Genomic DNA, 18952 nt, shown 5'->3' with positions numbered 1-18952 from the left:
CTATCTAAAATATAAGATTTTGTATTCCGAGAAAAAATCTATTTAAATGAAATGGAAATTTCTTCATCCCCCCATTTAGACCCCTTAAAACTAAACACATTTGGTTTTGGCAAATGTCTTGTGGGTTAGTCCTGAAAAGTTACAATCATGCCAAATGTCATCATTCTAATCCTGCCGGAAGTACCTAAACCTTTTCGGATGTAGAAGATGTCCCATATAAATAAAACGGGAAAGATTTTTCAGTTCCCCATGAAAGCACTCGACAGTTGGAAATTTTTGTTTTTGATGATTTACCTAGATAACGCTAACGAAAACGTACAAGTATACTGAAATTCAAGTTTCTATTCCAATTCCAAGTACCTAAAATATGAGATTACAGGTCAAAAAAAAAAGTTTAAATAACATTACCATTTAGACCCCTAAAAATTAATAATATAAACTTCTGACAATTTTTCTGTAGGTTAGTCCCGAAAAGCTACAATTATGCTAAATTTAATCATTGTAGTTCTAAAGGAAGTGCCCAATAATTTTGGGGTGTAAAAGGTGTCTTATTTAAATAACATGTGGAATATTTTTCAATCCACTCTGAAGTTACAATTTTTTATCTTTGGTGATTTACTTAGTTAACGCGAACAGAAACCTACAAACATACCGAATTTCAAGTTTTTATTTCAATTCCAAGTGTCTTAAACATGAGATTATTTGTAAAAAAAAAAAAAGTGCCAATTTAAATAACGTGAGTCTTTCAAATCCCTTAAAAATTAAATATATTCACTTTTGGCAATTTTCCTGTTAGTTAGTCCCGAGAAGCTACAATCATGCCAAATTTCAACTTTCCACGTCAGCCAGAAACATCCGTTTATTTTATGTCAGTACATGAGTAGTTATCTATCTATCTATCTATCTATCTATCTATCTATCTATCTATCTATCTATCTATCTATATATATATATATATATATATATATATATATATATATACATACAGTGAAACCTGTCTTCAGCGGAATCGAGCGGGACTCGCAAAAATTTCCGTTAAAGACAGGTTTCCGCTTAATGGAGATAGACCTTTCCGTTAAAATATATATATATATATGCTTATAACGGACATAATGAGAAAATATATTGATGTACGCAACTTGTTCAATTACAGTACTTTTTTCTTCTACGGATTAAAACCCAAAAAAACTTAAACACAAAATATGCTGTGTACACTTTCCTTTATTTTTCCCAATAGTCAAGCAGGATTTTTTGCATACATTGCTACTACTTGGCTGCGGTATACTTCAGGACACAGAAAAGCTTTCTCTGGAATTTTCAAAGTCCTCTGAACTCTTTCCTCCTTGTTTTCACGACACGTGATGGAGACATATGACTTCTGCATTACCTCAATTTCTTTTTTCCAGAACTTTGTTTTGTCAGTTTTCTTCTCATTTTTGTTGGCTGTCGCTAGTTGCTACACAAGCGGAACAGAAGTACACCTACAAAGAAGACTGACAGCTGACATGCTACGTAGGACTAGCGAAAAATTATGGGAGCTGAATATGAGTAGTGATTGACGAAGGTCAACACTGCCCATAAAGATTTAACAAAAGAACGAAGTATTTATCGCAGACAGTATATGTTTACCCTCTCACAGGATGTTTAAAAATTTTCTAAATGATGTAGTCTGAAACCCAGAATTTTCCGTTAAAGGTTTATTTTGCTTTCCGTTGTCCGCATAACACAGTTTCCGCTTAATGAACGGACTTGTACATGTTTTTTACTCCAAAATCCATGGGACCATGAAATATTTCCCTTTAAGACAGTTTTCCGTTTAATAAAGGGTCCGTTGAAGGCAGGTTTTACTGTATATATATATATATATATATATATATATTAACAACCTTCCACCGTCGTGCCTATATAGCATGGGGATGAAATGTAAAATGACGGTCGAAGATCGCTGCTACTCACCATCTAGAATGAGTAGGTACAGGATGACGGAAAGAAACCACATTAATTGACTTTGAACTAAAACTTTGTATTTTCATTAAAGCTTGTGTACTTGTGTGATTGATCGTCGACTGAATATAATCGCAAGATCACATATCTTTAAGCAGCTAGGAAGTTAACCACGATGAACTCAAACATAGCTGAGATACACGTACCTTTATACCGCTGATGACTGGAACTGCTATCGATGTTCTGGACGATCTCTGTATTGCTGCCAATAGTCTAGAATGGTCGACTATTGTGTACCATTATCTACTATAATGGTCTGCTGTACTATTAGATCTCTTGATCTAATACTGAACGTAGAATCACAGAGAAGTGACTACTGTGACATGAGCAACTATGTGACTACTCGACGTACGATGATCTCTTAGACTCAACTCTGAGACAAATGCTCGAAGACTGCTCCCTAGAGACTGATCCTCGAATCCCCCTCATCTCTAAAAACTATAAGGTTTTATACGAAGATTCCAGACATCTTGGAATTCATTCTCGTCGACTTTCTGTATATCTCAGCTATTGGTAAAACGTTGGTTTCACCCGAATTACATCGTGATCAAATTCTCAGACTTACAAATTTCTGCGAACTCAACGATTATATCACAGTCAAAGTGTGTCAATGTTACAATGTGACAATCTGATGACAATTCAAAACATTACAAATACAAATTACAATATCTTACGAATTGACGAGCAAGCGTCTAGCCGTAGAACATTCATTACATACACACAACATTGATGTCAACACATAAACACACACACGTGTTTACGTTACGTGATAACACTTAGTTTCTTAACATTCAATCTTATTAAATATACTTTCCTTTACCAAAATAATATCTTTTTAAATAAAATCAATGACATGCCTCAACATGCCCCTCCTTTAAAATAAGAGAACTCCGTTCTCGACTCAATTTCTTCCTTGAAATTGACCGAAAACTAATTACATATATTACATAAAATAATCATATATATTCAACCATCACCCTGTATATATCTTTATATTCATTTTTCACATTCGAAAGAAATCATCAAAACATTATTTATTTACAATCATTGTTTTCGTTTAAAAAAAAATACTTTTCAAGAGTCCTCATCAGAGTATGAGCTCCTGCCATCTATTGAGTTACATATATAACTACTTGAAGTTGTGTTGCATTTCCTGTGCTCGGAATTGCTCATATATATACTTTTCCGTTCTCGTTCTTGAAAACTTTCCACTGAAGTTAGTCGCAAAGTTCAACTCAGTGTTTATTGACTCTGCATAGTTTCCACTAATACCAGTAACCATATCACTGATGCTTTCCATAAAAATAATGCACTTCATTATACACTAGATTTGTTGTTGTAAACCACTAATACACTAATGAACAACGTCTCCTATCGCTGCATAATTTTGAAACACAAAAACAAAATTTAAAAATATTATTCACTTCACTTATGGTAAGTTTGCTATCTATAGAGTTAGCAACTCTTGATGCACTTCCTTCCGCAAAATGTTAAGTCAGCAAACGTTTTTGACACTGAACTTGGACAAACTTCCACGTCTTATCCTGTTTGCCGCGTTGCTTCGATGTATAAAGTTAACTTTGAATACGTGCTCCGCATTGTTCGTGAAAATTTCGGCAAAATGTTCACAGGACCAAAATGTCGCAAGGACGCATGTACAGTTTTTCGTGTTTCAAGTTTGTGACCAAATGTTGATCCGTTTCTTCTGCTTCAAAACCGGATAATTCGTGATTTATGTTACATCCCTCTTTGGTTTTGGTGCAGTGCATACCAACAATGTTTAAGTTACCTTGTGGTTCCTTTTTATGCTCAAGATAGTGATCTGCTTTGTGTTTTGTGCAAATAGTGTGCTTTTTAGTGTGGTTTTTATTTATTTCTGCATAGATTGGAAATAATCCGCAGTTTTCTACGTTACTAATATCGTCATATACTTTTTTATCCTCTACTCTTCCTTCCTGTTTTTTCTTTCTCCTAAATCTACGTAATTTAATAATTAAATAAATGATAATTATAGACGTTGCTAGTACTAAAGTTATTAACGATGTTAAAGCAATAGCCATTACGGTAAACTTCTTTTCCATAATACCTGTAAATATATAACTAAGTGTGAAATCGTGTTTTTATTTTCTTAAAACTTATATAACTATACCGCGGTCTATGACTCTCTTCTGAACAATATATTCATAATTTCAGCATAGGCCTAATGTTAATGTTCATTAATCGTTCATTATTTTCTCTAAAATGCATAATCGATGCATATTCTAAATAATGACTTGTGTTCTAATCACTATGTACCCTATTCGGATACAAAATGCTATCCTTGTTACATTTTCATTCGTTTGACGCTGTTATTGTCTTTTTTTTTTCAAAGTCGGAAAATCCTACATTTTCGTGCATATTTCAGCTCTTAAATACACTTTATTACTAGTTTTAACGTTGTTTGTAGGTACAGTTATCTTTATTGATGTTTAATCTATCTTATTTTAACATTCCAACACTCTCTGTCCTTAGAATTCATTCATAACGCATCAAAATCATTGTGAATACAAGTAGCTAGTCTCCCGTGGGTGGGACTTGTTGCTATGCTGGCGGCCATCTTCTCGTAAACCACGCCCCTTAGCAACCGCTCTCTGCTTGCATGAGCGCACGGAGTCCTCGCCAGGATGCAATCGTCTCGTAAGTAGTAAACAGAAAACTACTCAACGGAGTACAGTACTCTCATGAATATCAAAGATACTCATGAACTAAATACAATAACTTATTATAATACAAATAATCTATATACCAATTGATCATTTGATAATAATAATGAATCAATAATTCCTCTCTCATTTTAAAAAAAACGTGAATTTAGAAAATGAATTTTGATAAAAATAATGTGTTTTCATACAACTTAACGTTGATTATTGATATGATGCATTATGATTGTATTCTATTTGCGACTATTTCTCGTGTCTTATCTATGATTTTCCTACTTTTCTATTAAAACTATTTACTTCTTTTCAACGACTTTTTCGTACTTTTTCCGTACTTTTAACGACTTATTATTGTAGATTTGTAAGCTTACTTGAACTAGTTTATAACACTAGTATCTACTTTATCTATGATTTGTCTATTTATCTAGCTTTACTAATAGACAACTTTTCTATTTTTCTCTTTTCGCTTTTGTTTTCTATAGCTTGAAGCTACTGATTTCACTAATATTCTGATGTTATTTAACTCAGCTATTATCTATTTACATGCTTTTATCTATGCTTGTATATGATGATCTATTATCTATGCTTATTTTCTATTGCTTCTTTTCTACCAAAAACATAGAGTTTTGTCGTACTAGTCCTACGTAACCATTTTTATTTTTAACGATTTAATCGTTTTCACCAACTCAACTAGACCAATCCTAGTTTTATCTAGGATGACAACCAAAAGCTTTTCAACTCACAACTACCTCATGCTGTAGGTAAGTATGTCTACATATTACCAATTGTTTTAAATGTTAATTCGATATTCCTTTTCAGGTTTTATTGCAACTTAGATATTTTTTTTTTTAAAAATAAACTCCATTCTTCTCCATATCCATAAATGTAAAAACTTTTTTTTTTCATAACCCAAGGCACATACGATATTGATTTACATACTACGCTTCCTTTATTATTACTTTCTGATGATGATGATGATTATTATTATTATTATTATTATTATTATTATTATTATTATTGTTATTATTATTATTATTATTATTATTATTATTATTATTCCTGATTTTGAATTTTATACTTCCGTATTGCTCTATACAGCTTACAATAAAGTACTAATAACAATATTGTTGTCAAAATTAATGATATTATTACTCCAAAAATTACATACATGATATAGTCTGTTTTTAAATGTAGTTCTGGGATCGAAGTATCGACTTTCAATTTTAACAATTTTTCAGTTAAACTATTTAGCTCTTGCGTATGCAAGGTGAAATTTATTTGTCTCTCAGTCCAATTACCGATCAATTTAATGTGTTTATTTTGAATCTGAATTATCCGTTTGGATGGAATAACCAGCTCTCCAATTATTATATTATCAAATTTATCATAGTTTATGAAATTTGATTTAGCTTTGGTTTGATCAAGTTTTGTTGAAGTAACTTCTTGATGTACACCCACTTTTGTCATGTACGCTTCTTCAATAGAAGAATACATCACACCAGCGTGTGTACATCTGAATATCACATTCCCCAAAAATTTTTCCGAATTTTGCTGGCATCCTCCTAGAGATTTATTTAAAATAATATTATTCAAACATTTCGATTCATGGTCCATAGTTATACTCTCACAAAAATATAGAAAACTTTTAAATTCGCATTTACTTTTATCCAATGAGTGAAATTTACCTTCAGCCAAATAGACTGCTTCTGGTACTTGATAAAATATTCTTGTGTTATTTATTAAGTAGCCCATTGATGTAACGTCATACATTATTGAAATGCTAGTATCATATATTATCGGAGTCTTTATTATTAAATCAACTTTATTATCTTCGTAATGGTATTTTACTAGATATACACTAGACATTTGGTAAAACATTCCAATGTCTGACCTATAAATAGTATTTTTCAAAACATCATGAAAATTAATTAACTTTTTAACATCAGCATTAGATAATATATGATATGTTAACTCATTATTTAAAATGCTATTTACTATTTTATTTACTCTCTCCTGTACAAGATGAACAAACAAGTTTGCCATTATCCTGCGTTGGGATTGATGTAAATAACAGTATAGCTCCTGAATTTTATTTTTAAAATCTTGCAACACCTGTTGCACTTTTACGACTATCCCGTGGACTACTGTTATCTCATTATTAAATGATTCTTTTAGATTTTTAATTTCATTAGTTAATACATTCTCATGCTTACTTAACTTATCAATAGACTGAGACAATTGTTTATTATGGATTAAATTATACGTCGATAAACCAATGGACGACAATCCCAGTAACCACGAAAATATAAATCTTTTATTTCTGTGATTATTATTACATCTCGTTATTCCATTTTCATAAACAAAATGGCAAGGTAATAAATTCACTATATTCTGTCTAAACTCTCTCTCTTTTACTGCATAATCATTTAAAATCTCATATGCGTCAGTACATTTGTCGTGTACTGGCACCGATTCTTGAAAATTTAAATGCATTTTAACGGTCGTAAACACCATGTTCGTCGCATGAACAGCATAAGCATTCTGTGTCAATGCTAATCCAATATCTGATAACGTTATTTGTTGATATTCTTCTTCAGCTACCCCAATACTAATCAATAGTAGTAGACAAACGACAATCTTGAACATGATGATAACTGTAACAATTAAAACTTAGAATTACTATTCTGAATTTTACTTATTTATTTTAATTATTTCTATATCTCTTATTTTTTTTTAACAGTTATGTTTTCATTTATTTATTTTACTTTGTATGTGTACCTTGGATTATTTTACCAATTTAAATATATTTACTAGATATCTCTCTAATTTAAAAAAAAATTCTCTAATTTCCTAGTCACTTTATGCTCTGTAAACAATATACTTTTGCCAGTTAAGGGATTTTCTGATGGAAATCAACATTTACTTTGATTTCGGGCACACGGACTTTTGTTGATAAACAGCGGTCCACCTCGCTGTTTCACTGACAAAAACATCTTGTTTGCAGATACCTAACAAAAAAAATATTAAACTTTTACTAAAAACTTATTCGTGTTTTCGTAGTTGCAAAAAATTTTTTTTTCGTCGTGATGTAGTCCTTTTGAAAAACTTTTTGGTTTTTCCCACGCGTTGTTCTTTTTTTTTTCATTAGACATCACTGTCTAAATCCGATTCTTCTTCTGGTCTATCCGAATCTTCCTCCTTTGCACTTACAAATGGTTTCAAACGTCTTATGTCAACAGAATCTGTCTTCTCTTGTCCTTTCTTAGTCTCGTATCACTTTATATGAGTTATTATTCAACTTTTGCACTATTACTGCTCGAATGTTATATCGCTTTCCAAAACAAGCTGGAATGCCTGCTCTTGGCATTTCACGAATCCAAACTTTTTGTCCCACGTCGAAGTTTGGTTGAGAGAACTTCTTCTCAATTTGTTTCTTTTGGGATTTGAACCGCTTCTGCAAATTCTGGTACGCGACCTTCCTTGCTTCCTTCACATTTCGTATCCGCTCTTCGTTTTCTACATACTCACAAGGTATGTCCAGATCCTGTTCCAAGAACGTTCTGGGTTCACGCCCTGTAAGCAAATAGTAAGGCGAGTGTTTTGTCCCGTCATGAATCTGTGTATTCATGGTAAACACAATTGAAGGTAAGATCTCGTCCCAGTTTGTAAACTCACGATCTATATAGTGCTTCATAATTTGTTGAATTGACCCGATGGCTCTCTCCGATGTTCCAATCTGGTAATGGGCATCTGTATTGGCAAAATTTAACCGCATACCAAACCGTTCAGCCATCTCTTCCATCACTCGGCTCCGGTGTGTGCTATGCCGGTCCATCGCAAGAATTTCAGGAATGCCATGTTTTGTAATTAATTCTTCAAAAATTGCTTCTGCTATAATTTCAGAAGTTATAGCAGGAACTGCTCTTGCAATTACGTATCGAGTAGCGCTATCAACAAATACAATAACATATTTATTCCTGTGATTCTTCGATCTTTTAAATGGCCCAATCTCATCCATAGTTACATGCTGGAATGGCATATAACTCGGGTATGTTTGCGGATGCAGTGGTGTCCTACCAGCTTTACGTTTCTGGATTTGGCAACTGATGCACTGGCTGACCTTCTCTTGAAAAAATCTTTTCATGTTTGGGAAATAGATGGATTTCAATGCTCGATTATAACACTTGGTGTAGGAATAATGTCCTCCTCCGTATATCGAACAATGCAAGTTTTTGAAAACTTGTTCCCTCAAAGAAAAAGGAATGCATAATAGGAATTTCTTCCCATTAGCCATCTTCTGAGTTCTGAAAAGTTTTCCGTCCTTAATTTCATACCAGCGCGCCTGTTTTTCTGCTTTTTCATCTGCTTCTTCCGGATGTTCTATAGCCTTCATTATTGAACCGAAGAAAGGGTCTTTCCGTTGCAACTCAGCCACATTCACATCTTCGTCGAACGTGATGTTGACTTCAAGGTCTTCCATCTTGACTGGTAATGCATCTAGATCGATGTCTTCATCAGTTGGTTGGATGTTCGTGTTTCTTGATAATACATCGCTAGGATTTTTCTCTCCTGGACAATGTACTGGCGTGTACTGGTACTGCGCCATCTCTAGACTATACCGTAACAGTTTCGGCGATAATTTTGGCGTTGTTTGAAGGTATTTTATACACCTGCAATCAGTGTATAGCTCAAATTCTTTATTGTACAAATAATAGTTAAATGCTTTGAAAGCACTAACCACGGCCAAAATTTCTAGTTCCACTATATGTCTTCGTGTTTCGTTTGGTCTCAATACTCTACTATAATACGCTATAGGTGTCCACTCTCCATTCAATTGTTTCTGCATTAGTACAGCCCCTATTGATTTTGTAGATGCATCCGTATACACTCTAGTTTCCAGCTCTTCACGGAAAGGTGCCAATAAAGGTGCACTCATCAACGATTCTTTTAGTTTTTCAAAACTAAGTTGGTGTTCTTCCGTCCACACAAATTTATGGTTTTTCCTTAATAATTGTTGAAAATTAGATGTCATTTCCGCGTAGTTTTTGCAAAATTTCCTCACATAATTAGTCAAACCAAGGAATGATTTCAACTCTTTCGCGCTTGTAGGTGGCTTACAAGCTTTTATTGCTTGAATCACTTTAGGACTGATTTCGTAACCAGCTTCGCTCACAATGTGACCTAAAGCCATTACCTTCTCTTCCATGAAGTGACATTTCTCTACTGATAACTTTAACCCATATTTCCTTAACCTTTGAAAGACTGAGTGTAACACAGATACCATTTTCTCCTGATTATTTAAATATATAAATATATCATCCATGTAAAATGACACCGCCTCCGGATGAACGTTAGCTAATGTCATTGCCATGATTTTTGTATATATAGCGGGCGACTGAATGTAACCCATTGGGAGCTTAGAGTATTGATACGCTCCTACGCCAGGGATATTGAATGCAGTATACTTCCTAGAATCCTTAGAAATTGATACCGTATGATAGGCACTCTTAATGTCCAACACACTAAAGTATTTGTGACCACCCATACTTGTAAGAATTTGATGGATAGGCGGCAACGCCACGGAATGGAACCGTACGTGCCGATTCAGCATTCTACAGTCCAAACAGGCCCTAATCGATCCGTTTGGCTTCTTTACGAACAACATAGGTGAGTTATACGAGCTATTACTTTCCTCGATGATGTTTTGTTCGAGTAAAATGTTTATCTGTTCTTTAACCTTATCCTTCATTGCTATCGGTATTGGATATTGTTGACGTCGAAACGGAACTTCCGTTTCCAACTCTATCTTGTGTTCTACTCCCTTGACTTTTCCTAATTCGTTTTCTCGCCACGCAAAAACATCTGCGTAATCGTAGCACAATTTCTCTAATTTCTTTTTGATTTCTGGTTTAGTATTATTGCCAAATTTTAACCGTGATTTATCGTAGTTTTTTCTCGCCTCTAATACTTCTTCAATTTCATCCTCTGATAATCCTTCTTTTCTTAATTCCGATTCATTCATGCATGCTTCTGCGTCACCAATTTTTAAATTTTTTGTCAACATGATCGTCTTATTTGACGGATTGATAACTTCTAAACACTTATTTTCATTCGACAAAATTACTCTAGGTACAAATATGTTATATTGAGACTCTAATAGCTTATCTGGCTCTAATAGAAATTCATTGTTCTCCCAAGAATTAACTAGGTTAACCTCGACAGTTGTCCTAGTTCTTGGTAACAACTTCACCCTATGACCAAGAACCCATTTTGGCTTTAAACTTAATTTAATGCTAATTGCAACATTATCAGAAACTGTTCTGGTTTCCTGATCGTTTCGACAATGTTTAATTGGTTTCCCAAATCTTTGAACAATAATTTTACTAGTTCCATAATCAATTCTACAATTTTGTGTTTGCAAAAAGTCATTCCCAATCAACATTTGATATGGGAAGTCTTTTATTATTCTAAAAGCCTGATGAAACGTTTGATTTAATATTTTGAACTTAACTATGGCTAATTTGTTAATTACCAGCGTGTTCTGCGTGATCCCTTTGATCTTAGTTTGTTGTGGGATTATTTTTGCACTCGGTGGCACTAATTTCTCGTTTATAATTGAAATTTGCGACCCACTATCGAGTAACGCTTTGATCTCTCTATCATCTATTTCTAATGGTAAATATACCATGTTGTTGTCTAAATTAACTGAGGCAATTATTTCTCTTATTCGGACATTCCGATTGCCTGTAAATGCGCCTCTCCCATTTACAGATGTGTTCCGTTTAAAGTACTCGAGCCTGGTGTTTGATAATAAGTAGTACCATTTACTTGTGCTGGTACCACTTGCACAAATCTCTGCTGATTCGGGTTTTCGAAATTATAAGACTGGTGACAACACGAATTCTGACAATTCCCTTGCCAGTTTCCTTGCTGACCACGTCCTCTATTGTTTCTCCAAAAATTTCCTCGATTACCACGCTTACTGTAATAACGGTTATTACCTCTATTGTTGTTTTGATTCCTATCACTATTATTGTGCCAATTCTTATTTCTATTTCCATTTCCACGGTAATTATTTCGATAACCACCTCTATTCTGCTTATTATTCCTATAATACTGATTTTTCCCTTGTTTTCTCGTATTATTCTCTTGTTTCTCGTCATCTTGTGTTTTCGCCGACAATGCTAACTGTAATTTGTCTATTTTCTTTTCTAATTCCGCGATTTGTGTAATACTCGGAGGTTCCTGTTTAATCTTACTTTCTTCTTTATGTTTTCTTACAACCATATGATCTGAATCAGATCCACTCTCCTCATCTTCTACCTGCTCTCTAATTTTCTTTACAAGATCTTTAATTGTAACTTTGCCGGATTCCTTTTTCACACGCTTTGCTATTTTACACTTATTCTTTTCTATCTTTTGCAAATCCTCCACGAATTTGTCTAAGCTAGAATATTCACGCGTTCCTACCTTTTCCATATAGTATGGATGTAGACCTCCAACTATAATACCTATCTTCTTGATATCATTCATTTTTGAATCTAGTCGTTCACAAAGAACGAGCATGTCATAAACGTAATTAATTACAGCTTTGTCTTCATGCTGTAACCGCTCCTTAATTCTATCTTCAATGTCTATAGTTACATTAGATTTCGTAAACTCGTCTACTATTTCAGACTGCAATTGTTTATACTGTATTTCTGCCATGTTTCTCCGTTTCAGGAACAACTTTATCCATTGCCTCCCTACTCCTTTGAAAATATTGGGCAGTAACTCCTTTCGTTTGCTTTCGGCGATGCCTGCCATTTGACAAGCATCGTCGAATTCATCGAAAAACGACACGATGTCATTATCGTTCTTGAGATCGAATTTAGGCAATTTATTAATATCTGCGTAAAACGTAATGTTAGACGCCATAGTAAAATTCTTATTTTCACTATTTACTAATTTCGGATCTAAATTTATGATTGAAGGAAAGTCTTCCGATACAGATTTCGTCACCGGACTACTTGGGAAATTAAAAACTGGTTCTTTACTCAAAACAATTTTCGGACTCGCGACTTTATCGTAACTACAAGCAGTATTTTGTCTTTCTGGTGTCCTCACACCAAATAAATTCACATCAATATTTATTCCCTTACTCGCTTTCTGTGCTCTAGTCAACACAGTTCTTTCATTCATTTAACTTAATACTTAATTCAACTTTAATTTACGAAGTGAGGGTGGGTGGTGAGGGTTAACGTATTACTTATTCTACTTGAATCCATTGCCTTTAGTCATTCGAGATCCGAACCATATCTCGTCTTTGAGTGGTGAACGATTATAATACAAACTCTTAACATACTAAATAACTTAAATCTAAACCGAATTTAACCATAACCTAATAAAATATATTCTTAACACTAAAATTATTCCATTTCGGAATCGCTATTTCCACCATAAGTTTGGTGCGACCTACTTTTAGCACTGTTCGGGAATCGAACCAAAATATCTCCACCATAAAACTGGTGCGAACTACTCTAAAATACACATCCCGGGTCTCGAACCGAACGCATCTCCACCATAACAACCTTCCACCGTCGTGCCTATATAGCATGGGGATGAAATGTAAAATGACGGTCGAAGATCGCTGCTACTCACCATCTAGAATGAGTAGGTACAGGATGACGGAAAGAAACCACATTAATTGACTTTGAACTAAAACTTTGTATTTTCATTAAAGCTTGTGTACTTGTGTGATTGATCGTCGACTGAATATAATCGCAAGATCACATATCTTTAAGCAGCTAGGAAGTTAACCACGATGAACTCAAACATAGCTGAGATACACGTACCTTTATACCGCTGATGACTGGAACTGCTATCGATGTTCTGGACGATCTCTGTATTGCTGCCAATAGTCTAGAATGGTCGACTATTGTGTACCATTATCTACTATAATGGTCTGCTGTACTATTAGATCTCCTGATCTAATACTGAACGTAGAATCACAGAGAAGTGACTACTGTGACATGAGCAACTATGTGACTACTCGACGTACGATGATCTCTTAGACTCAACTCTGAGACAAATGCTCGAAGACTGCTCCCTAGAGACTGATCCTCGAATCCCCCTCATCTCTAAAAACTATAAGGTTTTATACGAAGATTCCAGACATCTTGGAATTCATTCTCGTCGACTTTCTGTATATCTCAGCTATTGGTAAAACGTTGGTTTCACCCGAATTACATCGTGATCAAATTCTCAGACTTACAAATTTCTGCGAACTCAACGATTATATCACAGTCAAAGTGTGTCAATGTTACAATGTGACAATCTGATGACAATTCAAAACATTACAAATACAAATTACAATATCTTACGAATTGACGAGCAAGCGTCTAGCCGTAGAACATTCATTACATACACACAACATTGATGTCAACACATAAACACACACACGTGTTTACGTTACGTGATAACACTTAGTTTCTTAACATTCAATCTTATTAAATATACTTTCCTTTACCAAAATAATATCTTTTTAAATAAAATCAATGACATGCCTCAACAATATATATATATATATATATATATATATATATATATATATATATATATATATATATATATATATAAGATACATAATTTAATTTTTTCTCTTGTTATGATTGGAATAAACAAATATGTCGTTAGAACTAAATATACTCCTAGAAATGCATTTCTTATCATTCTCAACATTATATTCTAGGACTTACCTGTACATCAGCACCAAGACAATGATAATTAAACAAACGATTACGATAATGGCAATTAGAATTCCTGTGGAAGATGAGTCTGCCGTGCCTCCAGTGAGTGGTTGATTTCCTATCAACACTTTTTCGGTGACATATTTATTACTTGCTTTAATTTCACCTTCGTATTCATTAATAAGAATCACAATAACTTCATAATGGTAGCCCTCTTTGAGTGGATAATTGTGGTAGCTCCCATGCAGACCGTTTATGGAATTATTAGCTCCGATTGTGAATACCTTTGGCGATTGTCCAGTCTAAACAAAAGAAACAATAGCAAATACACATAACACATCGTATAATGGCTTTATCAGTGAAAATAGACATTACAAACATTGCTTAAGTAGGGAAATGGTTAACAACTTTCGTATACAGTGTTACTTTCAGAAAAAAATATGTTTAGGGAAGCACACGGCTGGTGATATTCCATTTTCTTTTTGTATTATTTAAACGTATTATTTTGCTCTCCTCCAGGGGGACACTCTTAGAGCTCCGAGGGGCACTTCCCATCCGGAAAACATGTCCGGAAGAAACACTGTTCCCATAAGTACTGAAGATATAGTAATGATTGTGAAATTCAAAATCTTTGATTGCTAATAATCTTATCGTATTCCATTTCATTTTTATCTTTTTTCTTTTCAAGGACATCAACGACAAAATTACTATTACATATCTTAAATATACATGAAAATTATCCAATCTTCAGAAAAAGAAAATAATAATAATAACGCTAATTAATGACAGCACTAATTGCATCACTCTTTCGTAATGCAAATATCATTTCTCATTTTAATTTATAATTCCATTAATGTATTATCTGTAGATGGAGAAACATCGTCATGTGAACAGAATCGGAAAATTCTCGCAATTTTGAGCACCGTAGACTGATAAAATACCTATGGAGAAAGGAAAATGAAAATCGCCTAAGAAAAGTTTCAAGGTATGTCACCATTTAAAAAAAAAATGGTTCTTTTTATACCATGATCGACAATTGGACTCACTTATTTCAACAATGGCAAAAGGACTGTAATGATGATCCCCGTCCAGCGCGTCTTGAGGCGGTGGTCACTGAAGAAAATATCGCAGAAATGGAGAAAAAAGTTGTTGTCGACCGAAGAATAAAATTGTGGCAGATACAAGAAGAGTTTCATTTTAGTTAAGAATGGGTCGGTTGAATTTTGCACGAACATTTAAACACTAAAACAAATTGCGCGGCCTAGGTGAGGGAAATACTCACTTTGCCCAACAACCAACAACGGCTGGAGAGTCGCAAATATATTTTGGAAATTAGCTTAAGACAATCTGAACGAATTTCGTGCTCGAATTGTAACTATAGATGGAACTTGAATTAGCCAACGTATTCCGGAGTCTAAACAGCAATCTATCCAGTGAATTAAAAAGAATAAATGGCATCAGTAAAATTCAAAGTGGAATAGTAGGCTTCGATGCTTTTGCAATTCTCTTTTTGGAGGGGGAACAGCGAAAGTATTTTGCTGGTCGGTTGTCTGGCAAAGGGTACTACAATCAGTGGCCAATATTATGAAAATTTATTAGTTCAGATTTATGAGGCAGTTTTACTAAAGCGACGTAGGAAACTCAGTTGTGAAGTGCTGTTTTAGCAGGACGACGCACTGTTTCATACAGGGCGAATTTTAAGGCAGATCGTAAAAGATACAGGTTTTACAGAGATAGACCATCAACCTTACAGCTCAGATATAGCATCGAGCGATTATTTTCTTCTGAAAAGAGAGTTATAACTCTGGACATTTGAAGATGAAAACGAAATCAAGACAGCTCTAGAGGGCCATTTTGAAAGCAAAGAAAATTCATATTTTTCGGCGGTATTAAAGTACTGTATATCCGATGTGGGAAATGCATTTCATTAGAGGGAGCTTATACTGAGAAATATTTTTTCATTGCATTTTTTCTTTTGTTTAATGCCTAAACTTACGAACTTATCAGCCACCCGTCGTATGTAATATATGAAGCGTTGCTCACTCACAGAACCTTATATATTGTCCGTTCAAGCTTGAGTTTTAGATGTATACATTTCTATAATCTTAGTTGAAAATTCATTTCTAGAAATATTTCTTCGTACACAACCCGTTAAAATGTGTGGCCTAAAGGTATTTCTTCCAATATTTTCTCTCGAAAATAGAGTTGTATTTTCGAGTATTTTGACTAGTGGTATTGTTTCCAATGTTTTCTGTTAAGAATAGAACTATAGAGGTATTTCTTCCTATTTCACCGCTGAAATACGTGTTTTACAAGTAACGATCAATCAGATTTCTTAAATTCCGAGAACTAGAGTAAAGTCGGTTGCCTGTCAGACTTAGCAACTTTAGTGACTAGAAAAATGCTGGTTGTATTAACCTTTTGTCACTCGCGCTGTTGGAAAAAAGCAAACAGGTGAGTAAAAACTAATGATTTTTACGAATGGGGTCGCATTAGCGGAGTCACCCTCACTGCTATTCCTCAAGTGGCTCCTTCCCCTCTTTCACCCTAAAGCTCGCTGACGTGCTGCAATTGTAGTAGCTTCCAGTACAGGTTGAGGAAATAGTTTCGTCTGCGTTTGCTTTTTTCAAACGCGCGAGTAGTTCCGTGATAACACTAGCAAACATATATTTTTATGGAGTTTGAAATTTTCCAACGCGCGATCGTTAATGTGATAATTATTGTTTATGAGTGAAGTTTTGTTTTTCTAAGCAACGTCTCGCTTCTTGATTAGAAGTGAGATAGAGAAGTGGCTTGACAATATTAATGATGAGTCTGATGTTAACTATCGAAAATTAGTGGCTGCTGAAAGTGATGCGAATTGAAGTAATGAAAAAGTGAATGAAGATGATATTGATCATGATAGTGAAGCAGATAAGAACAGTGTAGATGCAGATTCAGATGCAAACGATATGGACGTGAATTACAGTTACAGTGAAAATATTGTTTCATTGGGAAAGACAGGAAAACAAAATGTAAATAGTAACTGGCAGCATCAGCAAAGACAAAGTGTAAAAACATTGTGAAAAAGATGCTAGAACCGAAGTTTACTGCTAAGGGTATCACTGAGTAAACAGAAATTTATCGATATAGCCGTGATTGATGAAATTGTAAAATGTACTAACAATTATTTGGATAAATTACGAACAAGTTTCGGCGAAGAACGCACTGCAACTGTACAGCAACTTCAAGAGCAAAATTAATGACTTTATTTCGACGTCTTTATTTGATTGCCAAAAGAAAGGAGCACGTGATGATGTACGATCACTGTGGACATGTGACGGAACAGGAATTCTAATCGTAAGAGCAGCAATGAGTTACACGAGCTTTTTACTGCTACTCAGGGCATTAGATTCGATGATTTCGAAAGCCGATCTCAGAGAAGAGATATTGACAAGCTATAGATATACCACATTGACTTGACACCTAGTTTTCTGTTCCAAGCGCTGCTATCGGCTGAAGGAATTCACTCCCTTTCGCCAAGGCTCTCTCGTTTAGCAACAGCTGAACCCTTATTGGCTCAACGCGTGGATGTGTCGATGGTTTGAACTTTAGTTCGCATTTTTGCGCGGATCAAGACATTTTGACAGCGCTATAGCAACAATTCCAAATATCCTAAGTATTTACTCAACAATTGCATGCATTACTTCAAACAAGTTTACTAAATATATTGTTTGTATCTCAAAATGTCAATGTTGGAAAAAAGCAAACGCGCGAGTAGTTATGTTACTAAATTTGGCGCGAGTGACAAAAGGTTAAAAGTTCAGGGTCATAGACCAACTTTCTTATGGGTAAAGATACGAAAAAGACGGTAAGACGGTACGTAAGTAACGAAGGAAGGAAGGAAAGAAAGTAATTCTGGTACTAATGAGGGTTTCTTTTTCATTTTTTTTATGTTTGGGCCTGAAAATGTTTCTTCCACTTTTTTCGATCTTCAGTTCATATTTTAAATCCCAATATTTTCTCCTATTTTTCAAATCATTGATCAGTTCAGTTCTTCTTTCTGTTCCTAGCTTTTCTTCCATTTTCCCTCTATGACGATATGAAGATGACTGTATTGTCACAATATGTGTCCAATCTGATTGACCTTCCTACGAAGGATGGGGGCTAAAAGCGTCCTCTTTCCTCCTATCTGTTTTAAAACGATCTTCATTTGTTAATCTCTCTGTTCATTTTATCTTCCCCATCTCCTTCAACACCACATTTTGAAGCTCTCTAAATATTTCTTCTCCAACTTCTGTGGTTTTCAAGGCTCTGAACCATAAAGCCCAATACTCCACATATAGCACTTGACCAACTTCTTCGTCAGTTCAATATTTAGCATGGTAGTTAAGAACGATCTTTTCTTGTTGAACGCTTCTTTAGCTATGGCAATTCTTGACCTGATCTTTTTGGTGCATTAAGAGTCTCTCGTCAAAATACTTCCCAAATATTTGAAATTATTCAACTCTTCAGGTTGTCATTTTCCCACTCTGACCCAAAGGG

General features: G+C 34.5%; 1 protein-coding gene across 1 annotated transcript in view; it reads right to left on the bottom strand.

Annotated features, from left to right (window-relative positions):
* LOC145690850 (receptor-type tyrosine-protein phosphatase kappa-like) overlaps positions 1 to 18952 on the bottom strand; it is a 132314-nt gene that overhangs the window by 94438 nt on the left and 18924 nt on the right. The window contains exon 3 of the mRNA XM_081766212.1: positions 14438 to 14730. Within this exon, the coding sequence (XP_081622338.1) occupies positions 14438 to 14730 (293 nt within the window). The remainder of the gene's footprint in view (positions 1 to 14437; positions 14731 to 18952) is intronic.

Source organism: Thermobia domestica, chromosome 7 (assembly GCF_964235325.1).
Source record: "Thermobia domestica chromosome 7, izTheDome1.hap1.1, whole genome shotgun sequence".
In the NCBI taxonomy this organism is placed as follows: Eukaryota; Metazoa; Arthropoda; class Insecta; order Zygentoma; family Lepismatidae; genus Thermobia; species Thermobia domestica.
The sequence above is the reverse complement of the archived record's forward strand: the minus strand, read 5'-3'. Positions and strand labels throughout refer to the sequence as shown.